Source organism: Labrus bergylta, chromosome 4 (assembly GCF_963930695.1).
Source record: "Labrus bergylta chromosome 4, fLabBer1.1, whole genome shotgun sequence".
In the NCBI taxonomy this organism is placed as follows: Eukaryota; Metazoa; Chordata; class Actinopteri; order Labriformes; family Labridae; genus Labrus; species Labrus bergylta.
This window is the reverse complement of record NC_089198.1, coordinates 14,064,579-14,078,248: the sequence shown is the minus strand read 5'-3', so window position 1 is coordinate 14,078,248 and position 13,670 is coordinate 14,064,579. Positions and strand designations below refer to the sequence as shown.

At 41.5% G+C, this 13,670-nt stretch overlaps 1 protein-coding gene across 2 annotated transcripts; it reads left to right on the top strand.

Moving 5' to 3' along the window:
* Window positions 1-3,532: 3,532 nt before the first annotated feature.
* LOC109995846 (ETS-related transcription factor Elf-1) lies at window positions 3,533-12,873 on the top strand. 2 transcript variants are annotated; one of them, XM_020649716.3, is made up of 7 exons: window positions 3,533-3,705; window positions 3,815-3,941; window positions 6,453-6,560; window positions 6,733-6,888; window positions 6,976-7,050; window positions 9,413-9,608; window positions 9,725-12,873. In XM_020649716.3, exons 1-7 carry the CDS (start codon window positions 3,646-3,648, stop codon window positions 10,326-10,328), a joined length of 1,326 nt encoding a protein of 441 aa, XP_020505372.2. In that variant the 5' UTR covers window positions 3,533-3,645; the 3' UTR covers window positions 10,329-12,873. The 2 variants fall into 2 exon arrangements, with proteins under 2 accessions (XP_020505372.2, XP_020505379.2); XM_020649723.3 differs by lacking the exons at window positions 3,533-3,705; window positions 3,815-3,941 and adding an exon at window positions 4,073-4,395.
* Window positions 12,874-13,670: the final 797 nt, after the last annotated feature.

Genomic DNA, 13,670 nt, shown 5'->3' with positions numbered 1-13,670 from the left:
ATCCTTTCATTTGATTAACCTATTGATTAAATGTGATATCCAGTGAGGTCATCACACGTCTGCTGGTCGTCCATCCTCATACAAACCACTGTGCTGTTTGCAGACCTGTGGCTCGGCTCTCTGCTGCTTTACATTGCAAATACACCCATGTTTACATTTGCTCCGCACTGACAATGGTCACTATGGGTTACTTGACTCACAACACAGGTAACCAATCAGAACCCACGTGGTGTGGGGGTGGGGGTGGAGGTGACGAGGGGGTGGTATGAAAAAAAAGAGGAAGCAATAACTGACAAGGGCTGACGGGAAGAAGAAAAAAAACTCATGCCGATCCTCACTGATCCAAAGTCTGTTTCAGAGGTGTCTGTGTGATTGAAGATTCACAAACAGAAACTGATCCCAGGTCTGTGAGCACATGAGGGTTCTCTTGTTTGCCAAAAAGGGATGAGAACAATTTCCATTCCACTTGTGGATCCACCAGGCAGCTACAGACACGAGATATAAACACAAGGTAAGACCTCCACTTATTCTTATTCTATAACAGGACTACTACTCTCTCTCTCTATACATATATATATATATATATTCACATCAAGAACACTACAACAAAAGAAATGTAAGCTGCTCTCATTGTTTCTGTGCGATGCATGACATGTGCTGAAGGGAAAGTGAAAGTATATTTCAGAGTGTGTATGTAAGTTTCTGAGCATGGCTGTTTGACGCAGTTAACCACTCGGTAGGACGGTAAAAAGTAGCCTACCTGTGTTTGATTTAATGTAAATGACGGTTAAAAAGCAAGACAGCTTTATATTATAGCATACTTCAAACACAGAGGCAAATCTAAGTGCTTTACTAAGGTATGGAAAAAAAGGGATTAGACATTTAAAGCACTGTAGAATAGAATGAGTGATAAAAATGAATAAGATCATGTAACACGTTTTAAAAGTTTTTATTTTTACACACACACACACACACACACACACACACACACACACACACACACACACACACACACACACACACACACACACACACACACACACACACACACACACACACACACACACACACACACACACACACACACACACACACACACACACACACACACACACACACACACACACACACACACACACACACGCCATATTTCACTGTGTTCATTTAACAAGGCCCGGTTACCCCAAGCAACAAGAGGGGCTTATCAGCTGCTCCCTCACTTGCTGTACTGTTATCAGCCTGGCCTAGTTCACACATACACACTCTCTGCCCCTTTCTGTCAAACACACTCTCTCTCTCTCTCTCTCTCTCTCTCTCTCTGTGTGTATCTCGCTCGCTCTCAAACGCACAAACACACACAAACTCTGGAATGAATGTTATGGGGGCTTATCAGTGTCCTTCGGGGCCTGGCAGCCACTTCACAGACTCAGATCGCAGCACTGAGGCCGCAGAGACAAACCTATGTGAGCAGAGTGCTGATGAACACAGGCTGTGTGCTGTCAGAGACGCTTTCTGTAGAAGCTGCAGGCTGCAGGGCACGCTCACAATGAACATACACACTCACAATAAAGATACACACACACAGGGCACAATGACTGCCAGAGGTGGCTACCACTCAAAGGATGAAAACAGCACAAATACAGATGTTTTTTTTTTTTTTTTTTGGGGGGGGGGCTGTGATATCACTTCAGCAAACTCCAATCATCTTTTTTTTTTTACTGCTATAAAACACAAAGCGCACCCCCACATGTTTTCTGCTACACATATGGAATCGTAAATAAACATGGAAGCGTGCCACTCTGACATCCAGAGCCGGATTTTCAGGTTAGGATGTGGGAAGTAGCTGTTCATTGTAAGTATAATATGCTGAACCTGTGCTACAACTTCAAAACAGATGTTGGATAGATGACTGAAGTTTACACCCCTACTTACTCACTTAAAAGACAAAACATCTGCAAATATTGAAGTGGTAATGAAAACTTTTGAAAGTTGCAGTTTCAGTTTTTCAGTTTTGTGTCTGCAGAACATTACTTCTGCCTCGCAAACTTTAAAGTCTTAAACTCCTTTAAGATAAGATAAGATAAGATAATCCCCACAATGGGGAAATTTACATTGTTTGAGAAGTTAGTTAGTCATTGTCAAGTAGTCATAGTCAAGTTAGTCATTGTCTTTGAGAAGTTAACTGTCTTCTGTAATTCCATTCATACGTCAGTCGTTGAGCTCCAAAAAAACTGCAAACATCAGAGGAAGCGAAAATGAGCGAGACATGCAGAGCTGGCAGAGAAGTTGGCAGCGTTCTGGTGCAGGAACTCAGGAAGCGGTGCCTCCTAACTGAGCTGTGCTTCCTGCTTGATAACTGACCCAAACATGTTGTGCCTCAAATACGCATGCATATAAAAGGAGAAGAAGCGCACACACACTCTGAATACTGAGGGACCGATGAGACGGTTTTTACCAAACTGAGGATTAAAATGTTGGAGCGTGATGATTTTATTTAATTGTTTGGAAGACATCTGTTGTCCATGGAAGCTAAATGTCGATGTTATCATTTAACTGACTGGAGCAAAAGGTGAAGGCAGATTTGAATTCTCAACACAGAGGAGTTGAAGGTGAGTGCTACAGAACCAACAGAGTTTACACCTTAAATTTGACAGATGTGAGTGGGAGGCCTATGTAAAGCAGCAACAGAAGGGGTTAAATTCACTACACGCCTAGCTTTAGAAGTTACTTTAGAATTGAAGAGATATAAGGGAAAACTGAGCAGGAATGCTCGGAGGAAAAGAGGGAAAATCAAGCGACTTAAGAGTGAGTAGGGAAGTGGTTTGTAGTTTAGTTCTCAAAGTTCCCTCCAAACTCATGTGGCAAGGAATGTGCTCACCCCTGAAACCTTGAACGTTGTGCAAAGACGTGATGTTTCAAGTTCAATACCAGCTGCCTCCCCACTTCTTGTATGATACACACACACACACACACACACACACACACACACACACACACACACACACACACACACACAGCTAGGGCAGGCACACATTGCAGTGCAAACGCTTCCTTCCTGTTGCTCGTTTGGCCTCTTTTAGAAGCAAGATAAGAGCGAGAGAAAAAATAGATTCTACATAAAAGAAGTAACATAGCTAATGCGCTGTTTTCTTTGAGACTGATCGAAATGCTGTATTTGGACATTTTATTCAATGGTCTATCGGGTAATCACCTGAGTCTTTGCCGGTGTGGGGCTTTCACTGTGTCTCTTAATCTCTCAAACTCCCCCCACCAACCACCACTACTACCTCACCATTTGTTCTCTCTTCTGTGTTTGGCAGGTTCAGTCAGACCACAGGACAGTTTAGCAGCCCCCACTTCCTCATCGAGAGCAAGTGAACACGAGTTTCCTGTGACGCCTCTGTGTCTCTGGTCAATTATTTTACTCACATCACTCCGCTGCTGTTGAGACTGTGCTGCATGGGAAAAGACCGGCTTCATCTTCACCTGGACCAAGCTCTTCAGTCGTCAGAGGATTTGCCCTTAAAAAACTGGATCCGTCTGGACAAAAACAAAAGACACAAGAGTAGTTTGGTTATTCAGATGCAAGCTGTGACGATGTTTTCAAACAGTTAAAGTCGGTTTGCGGGTTCAAGAGATTCAGCCATGCTGCAGCAGTCAGAGCTCATCTTTGACTTTGCCAGTGATCATGTCAACATGTCACAGGTAAGCTCACGTCAAACAGTGACAAGTTTTCCAAAAAAAAGAGCTTGCATGTGGAGTAATCTGACCAATTGTAATCGGATTTCATCTATTGTTTTTTTGTGTTTTGCAGTTGATGGGTTACTCGGATTACCCTGCGGTGATTGTGGAACAGGTTCCCCTCCCACACCAGCTCTTGTATGCAGGTTTAGCGTGTGAACAGATACAGACAGAGCAGGACCACCAGCAGCTGCTCAAAGGTCAGTGAACACAGCACTCACACACACACACACACCCACACCCACCCACACCCACACCCACACACCCACACCCACACCCACACACACACACACACACACACACACACACACACACACGTAGTACAAGTTTCATCTGTCACATTCACATTTCATAAATGAAGCTCACCTGCCGTCTAGCAGTCTCTATAATTCTCATTCAGCTGCCTAACCCTTGTCAGTTCTCCACTACACTAAGTCATTATCAGGTAACAAAGGCCTTGACCTACGCATGCGCAGTCGCAACCCTCGCACATGTATGGACCACCCTCGGCAAATATTCAGGAAGTGAAACAAAACATTCCTGGCTTGTGTCTGGGAAAGAGAGTTAATGAATCATATTAGGATGTAGACGTGGTCATCCCGGGCTACAGCACATTTGCTATGGCTTGTTCATCACCAGTTCTGGCCATTAAAAGTAAGTTTTACCGCTGTTTCGGGTTGTTTTGTCCGACATTATTGTTGTTGTAGTAGTAGAAGTTGGGGGCATGGCGAGGCTCGTCCAAAGTAAGCTAACAGTTACTGCAAAAAAAAGCAGCACTTGCGGACAGTTTTGGACATTTACATTAAAACCACAGCCGTGTTGAGGACAATAACTTACCTGCTGTGTTTCTTTAGCAATGTCTGATAGTTTGAAGTGTTTGTTTTACTGGGTTTGAGGAGGAGCTGGGGACAGCACTGGGCTGTAAGCTAGCAGATGTTCTGTACTCTCCGCCGCACAACCTCTCCCCATCACATAAATACATGCGCCAAAACAATACGCGTCCCTCTCGTAATAGTTTACCTATGGATGTGTTTGTCCTTAAATGTGATCTATTTAATAACCAACACAGCCGCTGCCCTTTTATGTATGTGTGGGCATAAAAGGCATAAAAGCAGTGAAACATAATAATCACAATATTCGTTGTTGTTGTTTTTCTTTATATAAAAATGTGAATTAATTAAGTTGAATAGGTGGAAAAAGTAGGCCCTGGGGTCAAGGACAAATCTCGATTTTTTTTTTAACTGCTTCTCAATCTTTTGAAATAATTCAAGGGTTAGTACTTAAAAAAATGCATTTCTCTTTATAAAAAAATTAAGAAATTGTTGATTAGCTCATTTTGGGTATCGAGTACATTAACAGCCACAAACCTGTGATTTTTCAGTCAATGTTTCAACTGTTCTAGTCCCACTTCACTGTCATACAGTTTGTGATAAACGTGAATGAATGCTAGTCCGCAATATGTTTGAAGATCCTCAATAATAGGATCACAAATCAAATCAATATCCATTACATTTCAGTTCAATGATCTTAAAGATATTAATTTGTTTTAAATTTGCACATCTGCATCATTATTCCCCTGCGAACGACAGGTGGATAATGTCAAGCCACCAAGTAAACCCCTTATCATTTAATCCTTCTAATACTCTTCTCTTTCTCCAATATTAGCTCCCCTCTCTGGAATAAATTGATAATAGTTTAAGAGTATTTTAGGGAATCTTATGGAAAAGTGGTCTTAGGACAAAGCGCATGCCACCTCCAAACAATGCTGTTCTTTAAAATACTTTAAATTACAAACCTGGAAACTCACAGAGAAACTGTATTTGCATGTGTGCTAGAGTAACTTTTAAACCCTTAAACATGACAAATATGGCACTTGCACTTCAAACAAAAATATAGAAGGGTCTGTGGTTTTTATTCCTATTATTTAAAGTGCTGTCTTTTCCATTAATGTCTAGAAGAGGTCTGTAATAGAGTTCAGTATGAGCAAAATCCTCTTAAAGTTGTTTGTTAAGTTTGTATAGATGTCACTGTTTGTATTAAAATGGCCTATGACATTGTTTGTTTTTAATTGCAGGTGTCTGAATTGAGTTGAATTGAAGTTATATATTAACAGAAATACAATAATAAACTGATCGGCTCATTTTTATTACGTCAGTTGCTACCGGTCTAAAATAAAGCTTCATGAATACAAACCCTGTTGATGTAAAGGCCTAGACTCTGCACCTTGTCACTTCAGCTTTGAACAGCACATTATTAAGCTTATTAGTATATTATGTATTACAGATTGACCGTTACTCTATCACTATCACTCATGAGTTTATTTTTGCTGCCTCTTGCTGCCTCTTACTCTCCTACATTTTAGCAACAGTTTTCCCCTGTGAGCTCAATGTTGAACAAGTCCAGGAAAGCCTTTCCCGCCTATTCTACTCACTGAGGGGTTACTTTCTGATGGAGCTGTGGCAGCAAGTGGAGAAAGATGTGGAACCTCTTTAACTTGTCTCTTAAATTTCTTCCATTTTCAAGACGGGTTTCGTTGGGGATCACAGCGGAGCGTTACCGTCTGCAAAATCAATGAAACATGTTCATGGACAAAATAACAAGAATATAATGCCTGCTAAACCTTGAAACATGCCTTGATAAAACATGCCATCCTCCTCCACCTGCTGTACGTTTTTTTTGATGTTTGTGCCTCTCTCCTCTGGTGTTTGTAGTGGAGCCATGTGAAAGTGGAGAGGAAGAAACCATGGAGACACTTGTTGCTGCTGACTCCCTTCTCAACATGGACTGCCCTGACTCCCTCTCACTGGAGCAACACTACTGTAAGCACAAACACACACACACATGCACACTAACAGAGTGAAGATGTCCTGGTAACCACCCCCCCCTCTCTGCGGTTTGATTCAGGACATGTCTGACTGCGAGCTGTTATTTTTAGACGTGGTGGTCAGAGTGCTGTTCTCTTTCATTACATCTGTTTATTCCCTCCTGCAGCCCAGACCTTCCTGCCATCACTGGGTGATGTTATCACTACGCCTGTTACCCAGGTGACCGTGTCAGCAGAGGGGATTGTGGGAGCATTTGACCAGCCACAATGGCACTCGCTGCACACAGGGAAGCCTGCGTCACGGCTGCAGTCCAGAAAAAGAGGTCAGTCACTTTCTGGGTTATAAATCATGTTTAGCGTTCCTGTTTATGAAATATTGTATCAGATGCCTTTCTTCCTCTACTACTCAGGGAAAAAAGCTCGACATAGAAGGGCAGAGTCTCCCACACCAGACATCACAGTGAAAAAGGATAAATACAACAAAGGTAATGTCACAAAAACAAATGGACATGCACCTCATTATCTCGATGTGATGTCTATTTGATACGACCTGGTGTCATTTCAACTTTTAGAACGTTGTGCTCGATGTGCCCTCAGAGTAACATAAGGGCTGCTACTGTGAAACATGCACGAGAAAATGAAATTATTGTCTCGATTGACCTCTCTCAATTGTAGTACATGTTGTACTCGAGATACTAAGATCACAGGATAGATTCATGATGCCTTAACAATGACATGCAAACACATGAAACATTGTGAATGCTGATATTTGACGAAGTGGTTCATCTCTTCGTTGCTCCCGTCCTGTAAATGCTTGGGTAGTGTTAGTTTGCTAATGAAGACCACGGCTATTCAGCAGCGTGTTGATAATCCCCTCTTCAGAAACTAAGATGGTGGCAGTGTTGACGGGCACTAATAATAACACGAATAATAACTACCGTAATTTTCGGACTATAAGCCGTGCCTTTTTTCCCATTTTTCGACCCTGCGGCTTATATAACGGTGCGGCTAATCTATGTATTTTTACAGCTAACGGCCACTAGGGGACCTCCTAAATCTATGGATTTTACAGGTTACAGTCCACCAACTTTAACTCTATGGGCTCTATGACCGGTCCGCGCCCCCCACCACCACCACCACCTTTAAGCGGTGGGCTCCAGCAGGAAAAGCTGGAGGCCGGAAAAGAGTGAGACAGGTAGCGCGCAAAAGTAAAAGTGGAACCGAGAGTGGTACGAGAGACAGAACGAGAGACAGAACGAGAGCAAGACAGACAGACATTACGAGAGCGAGACAGTTTGTGCAAAGGAAGTTTTCATGCACAAACCCTCATTATGGAAAACAAACGTAGAAATGCATATGATGCAGCTAAATGGGAGCTTCCTCAAGCAGCCATCTCTTTCCCGACAATCCCCTCTGTGCACGAACCCTTACATATGGTAATCAAACATTAAAACACCTGCGGCTTATAGTCCAGTGCGGCTTATATATATGTACACATCATTCAATTTAGCTGCTGCGGCTTATACTCCGGTGCGCCTTATAGTGCGGAAAATACGGTATATAGAAATAGTCCAAATCCTTGTAATGGTTTTGTTTGTTTAGATAAGTCCTGTATAGCCATCAGAATTCATTTCAGTCTGGTTCGTCGTCAGTTAAAAACTCCTAATGATACTTTCTGGAATATTTTGAATATTATTTTCAAGTGAAATATTTTTTATAAATACTTTTATCCTCAAGTTATGAGAAACAGAGGCAATAAATCAAAAGATAAATAAAAGTTGAAACAACAGCACAAATCAGCAATTCTGGATTTTTGGACGTGAAGAGGTGACTCATGGAAATACGTTAAAACACATTTTGAAAAAAGTGGGCTAACAAGTTGTACTGTGAGATAAGGAGAATTCCAGGACTCAAGTGTGTGATGATGCTTTTTACTTATTAATGTCCATGTTAATCTTTGTGCTGAGCTTGAACAACTACACCTGTTTTGAAATAAAATAGGAGGCAGTTTGCTGTTCAATGGGCACTGGCACTTTATTAACAAAGGTTGTGATCAACTTTGATGTCTCTAAGGTCCAGGACTCAGTAGTTATGTCTAAAATAAAATAAAAATGGTGCTATCTATAAGGTCCCCTCTCTCTCTCTCTCTCTCTCTCTCTCTCTCTCTCTCTCTCTCTCTCTCTCTCTCTTTTTCTGCAGTGCTGTGATATAACAGAAACAGGTTTGCATATGTATTTAGATGGTGTTAGGGGCCGTATGCACATTGGAACTGGTTAAAGGAAGAGATCTGCATTCTGCATTACCTTTATTTGTAAATTTGTACGCTTGCTCTGATTGAAAATGTACCTCTGTTTGCGCGACGCTAATCACATCCCTGTTCAATGCCTTTGTCAGATTTAGGAAGCATAATTTGTTTTCTGAAAAACGTGTTTGTGAAACAGAGGAGAGAACATGATTAAAGTCAGTGTGCATAGCAGGGGGCGAGTGTTTGATAGGGACAACAAGGCTTCAAAAGCGAAACAAGTTTTAAAAAACATTAATAGTGCAGCCAGGGAGACACAAACAACTTCTCATTCTGTCTTTGATAACTTTGAAACCTCCTGCTGTTCTCCAGCAGTACATGGCTCTTTCTTTAAATGTGCCGTCATGTTTGGAGAGAAATCACTTTCACGTTACTATCCAGTGTTTGTGTTCGACGAAAGTCCTCTTCCTAAAATATCCTTTCCTTACAGACAGATGAAACCTGGAATGCCTTGGATAGAGGGATCACAGGGGATCAATTACATATGTGACGCACCTTTTTCTAAAAGTTCCTTTTTCCTCATGTTTCCTGTGTTTGTGTTTCAGGAGGAAACACACTGTACCTGTGGCAGTTCCTGATGGAGTTGTTGCAGGACCGACAAGTCTGCCCCCGCTACATTAAATGGACAAATGCCAACGCAGGAATCTTCAAGCTGGTCAACTCTAAAGCAGTGGCCAGGCTGTGGGGCAAACACAAGAACAAGCCAGACATGAATTATGAGACAATGGGCCGAGCACTCAGGTACTACAGGAAGACTTAGACTCAACAATGTCAACATCATAACATGGTCATGTCTTTTCAATGAGTCTAGATCCATGGTTTTGCAATTTTAACGTTTTACCTTTGTGCTCATGCAGGTACTACTACCAAAGAGGAATATTGAATAAGGTTGAAGGCCAGCGTCTTGTCTACCAGTTCACCTCTCTGCCCAAAGACATGATTTATATCACAGACGGAGAAGGCACCAAAGAAGAAGAAGATGACGAAAATGACGACATCAGTGGCCATGACGATGGTGTGAGCGATAACTCTGATGACAGCACGATACCTTCCAGTGACCAATCAGTCGAGGAGGAAGATTCACACCCACCACAAAAGAAGATGTTAACCTCCTCTGTCAGAGCCCCGGCCACCCAGCGGAGCAGACCTTCTCACAGACCCTCTGCCCAGAGGGACACCGTCCTGCGGCCCACCAACGCCAGCCTGATCCAGGAGCAGCATTTGCCCATTGTGTCTGCTGAGATGCTGCGGACCTTCCAGAATTTGCAGAAGGTCCAGTCCCTGCAGCCTAGGGGTCACGCCTCCGTCTTTCAGACAGCTCAGCTGCTGGGGAGTCTGTGTGAGCAACAGGCTGCAGCAGAGGGCTCTGTGGAAGGTCAGGATGAGACGTCACAGCCGGGACAGAAAACCTTACAGGTGGAGACTCCACAGCTGGTGACGCTGACCAGCTCTGACCAATGAAAAAAGACCAAAACCAACTACCCCCAAACACACACACAGACACTCCACTCACTCAGGACCAGTTACAGAGCCGGTCTTTGCTGTGGCTGCACACCAGGGTCTTTATATTGGAAGTCTGTAAAGCCTGATTTACGCTCTTTTGTTGAATCTATGCAGAGCCTATGCTAATCATGCAACATTAAGTTAAGTCGTTGATCGAAGGAAATTTAAAACAAAATACTTTTGGCGGGAAAAAAATTATATATTTCTATTGGTTGTAGTCCTTTAATGTAAGGATTAGCTACTTGTCAGCTCAATGGAAAGGCTTTGGGGTTTGAAAGCAAGTAGAGTCATCATTTTGAGATCTGGGACATCGTGATGAGCACTTATACATCTTTCGGACAATTAAGGTTCCAAATAATTATTCTAATCATCGTACAAACGTCTGTAACACCAAAGCACCAGTGAGGAACTTTCAGTCTGTGTTGAATTTGGCGGCACCTGTAGACAAGGTGGCATGTCTTATTTCTTTGCTTATCTTGTCTTTTACATACCGGTATGTAGGGAGTGTTTTCTGACTTAAATCTCATCCTGCTGTTTTTCAACAGTCAAATGTAAAACCCATTGTTTCTTTGCAGTGGAAAAAGTTTTTTTTTTTTTTTTTTTTAAAAAGGCTTTCCTCAGCCTTTTCTAAACACTCGTGTGACACCTTCCACCGGCTGCGGTTATGTGGATTAAGAATAACTCGATAGAAATAGTCCATCTTGTTGCAGACAGTCTCGTTTTCACATGCATCTCAAAAAAAGGGCATCAATATAAGTTTAAGTCACAAGCAGTTAAAACCTCCACACAGGGTCTTTTTTTTAAAAGTTATTTTTGGGGACTTTTTACCGTTATTAAATACTTAGACTGAAACGACTGCAACAGGTTAAATATGCACACATTATACACATGTAAATATTAAGACTGGCCATCACTATTCAAGTTTTAGCTCCATGTTGAATCCTACAGACTATGCCAGCTATTAGAACGGTAATTTCAATACAGTTCCCTATTTAGTTCTCATGTGAAGTTGCCAAGTTGACCAGTGACGGTTATAGAAGTCTGTGTTATAGTTACATGTAGTTACATCCCTCTTTAAGGTATAGGCTGCTGCGTTGATTCAACACAAAAGTGTATATGTATCAGGACAAAGAAAAGGAGTATTGATCCAGGATGATTATTTGAGAAGTTGTAGCAAAAGTCATTCTAGATCACTGCACCCCCTCCTGATGTGTAAATAAGCAGGAAATTGACAAGAAACCAAAATCTCAAACCGTTTACTTTCTAAGGCAGACTTTAAAAGCTCTTGTCCTTTATCTCAGCCTTAAGTTCTCTACTGCCATTAACTGAACACCAAAGAGGACAGACATGCACTGGAACCTACTGCCTCACTGCACCTTCTGCAGACACTCCCTCTGCCTGCACTTCACCTCCAGCGTCGTGAAGCGAAGCGTTCTGCTCACCACACTGTGCCCTTGTTTTCTCTGCTCTTCCTCTTGCGGTCTCCCACTCTGTAGCTCTGTTTTACCATCGCATGCTGAATCATTCCTCTGCCTCGAAAACAGCTTTGCACTAATATTTACCTCTGCTGTATGTTTCTTCTCTTAAGTGCCTGAAGCTGTCATCCATCCTGTCCCTGCTTCCTCTGTGTCTGTAATCATGAGGTTATTGAGGGAAAACATTCCATATTATTACTGTTTTTTTTTACTGAATTACTGAATATGTTTGTCTTGTGAAATGTTGAAAACAAGGGATCACTGTTCTTTTTAAATAGTACTTTGGCACTGCTGCTGTTGTTTATAGTTTGTGTTTCTACACAGTGGACCTGTCTTTTGTTGACAATCACCAGTGAATTTGGTTTTGTAGCCTTTTATTGAGCTACTGTCGAGTATATTCCTTCTATTTAGCCTCTCTGCTATGCACACAATCTGTTCAGTTATGACACATGTATAAATGCATATATGGACCTCTGAAGCCTTGATATCTCTATGTGTTGTGTGTTATATACTGGTTATCTGTGATCATGCTTGACTTTGTGCCTTATTGCCATTTTCTCCCTCAGGTTTGTAAAAATGTTGTCGTCTACTATATGCAAGGCTGAAAACAGCTTTTCTTCTATAATGAAGTCATGCTAGCTTAGTTATGTTAGCTTAGCCTCACAAATCCAGCCCAAAGAGCTCACCTCACTCCAAAAGAAGACTGTGCCTGTATGATTTAGGCTGGCTTTTGTGACGCTAAACTTTAAGATTTGTGCCTTTACATTGGAGCCCTATGAAAAACTGATTTCACTTCACTCCAGAGTAAGCCCTTTTTTTTTTTTTTTTTTTTTTCCACTGCCCTCACTTTGCATCCTCTGGAGGTCTCTTGATACTGTAAGTTTTGCTGATATGGATTTGTAAATGTGAAGCAGAGGGAGAGGTGGACTTTCTGTTGCTTTATTTTGGTCTGTTTGCTTTTGTGCAGTCTGAAAATATTAAAAAGACATGAAATGGTCGATATATAAGAAATAAACTTAATTTTATCATTTCATCGTTACTCTTTGCTTCACCCCCCACTTGTAGTTCACCAGTATCTTTTGGGTTAAATCAATCCAACACATTTAACAAGTAGTGTACGTAAGTAATACTTTGGTATTTTTTCTGTAAGTTTATTTAACTTTTCTAAACTTCATTTATCCTAAAACGTTTTACTAAATACATATGAAAGAGCCCTGAGATCACTTCTGTTGTGATTTGGTCCCATACGAGTAAAAATTGCCAACCTTTATCAAATAAGATATATCAGGTAATGCAGCAATAATTACAATTTAGTTGGCATAGAATCAGTCTTTCTGCTTCAGTACTTACATTTATAGACGTTCAGATTATTTTGAGTATTTCTACACTGGGGTTCCACTGCTCTGGCATAGTCTTCCAGTCACTGCAACTCTATACCAGCAGACTGTATATGTTCAGTATAACAGTAGTAAAAACAGATGCGTCTGTGGCATCCATTGATATATCCAGACACTGATTGACAGTAAGGGTGTTTTATACTTCACTGCCCTTTTTTTGACAGCTATGGTAGCTAATTAATTTGCAAATGGGAATAAGCTTATAAATATTTAAATAATGGTTTACATTAAACTTCTAAAAAAAATGTGTTCAGCCTCGCAAAAATATTGCCCACAATAGTAGAATAGTCCTTTAGTTTATTTCATATACTGTTGATATTAATGGACAAAGCCTGAGTGTCATCACTTGTACTGCAGGGGGGCTTTGGAAATGCTGCCTCACTTCAGCCAACCTAACATCAGGCTAAGAGCTGGAGCTGTCGATGAAC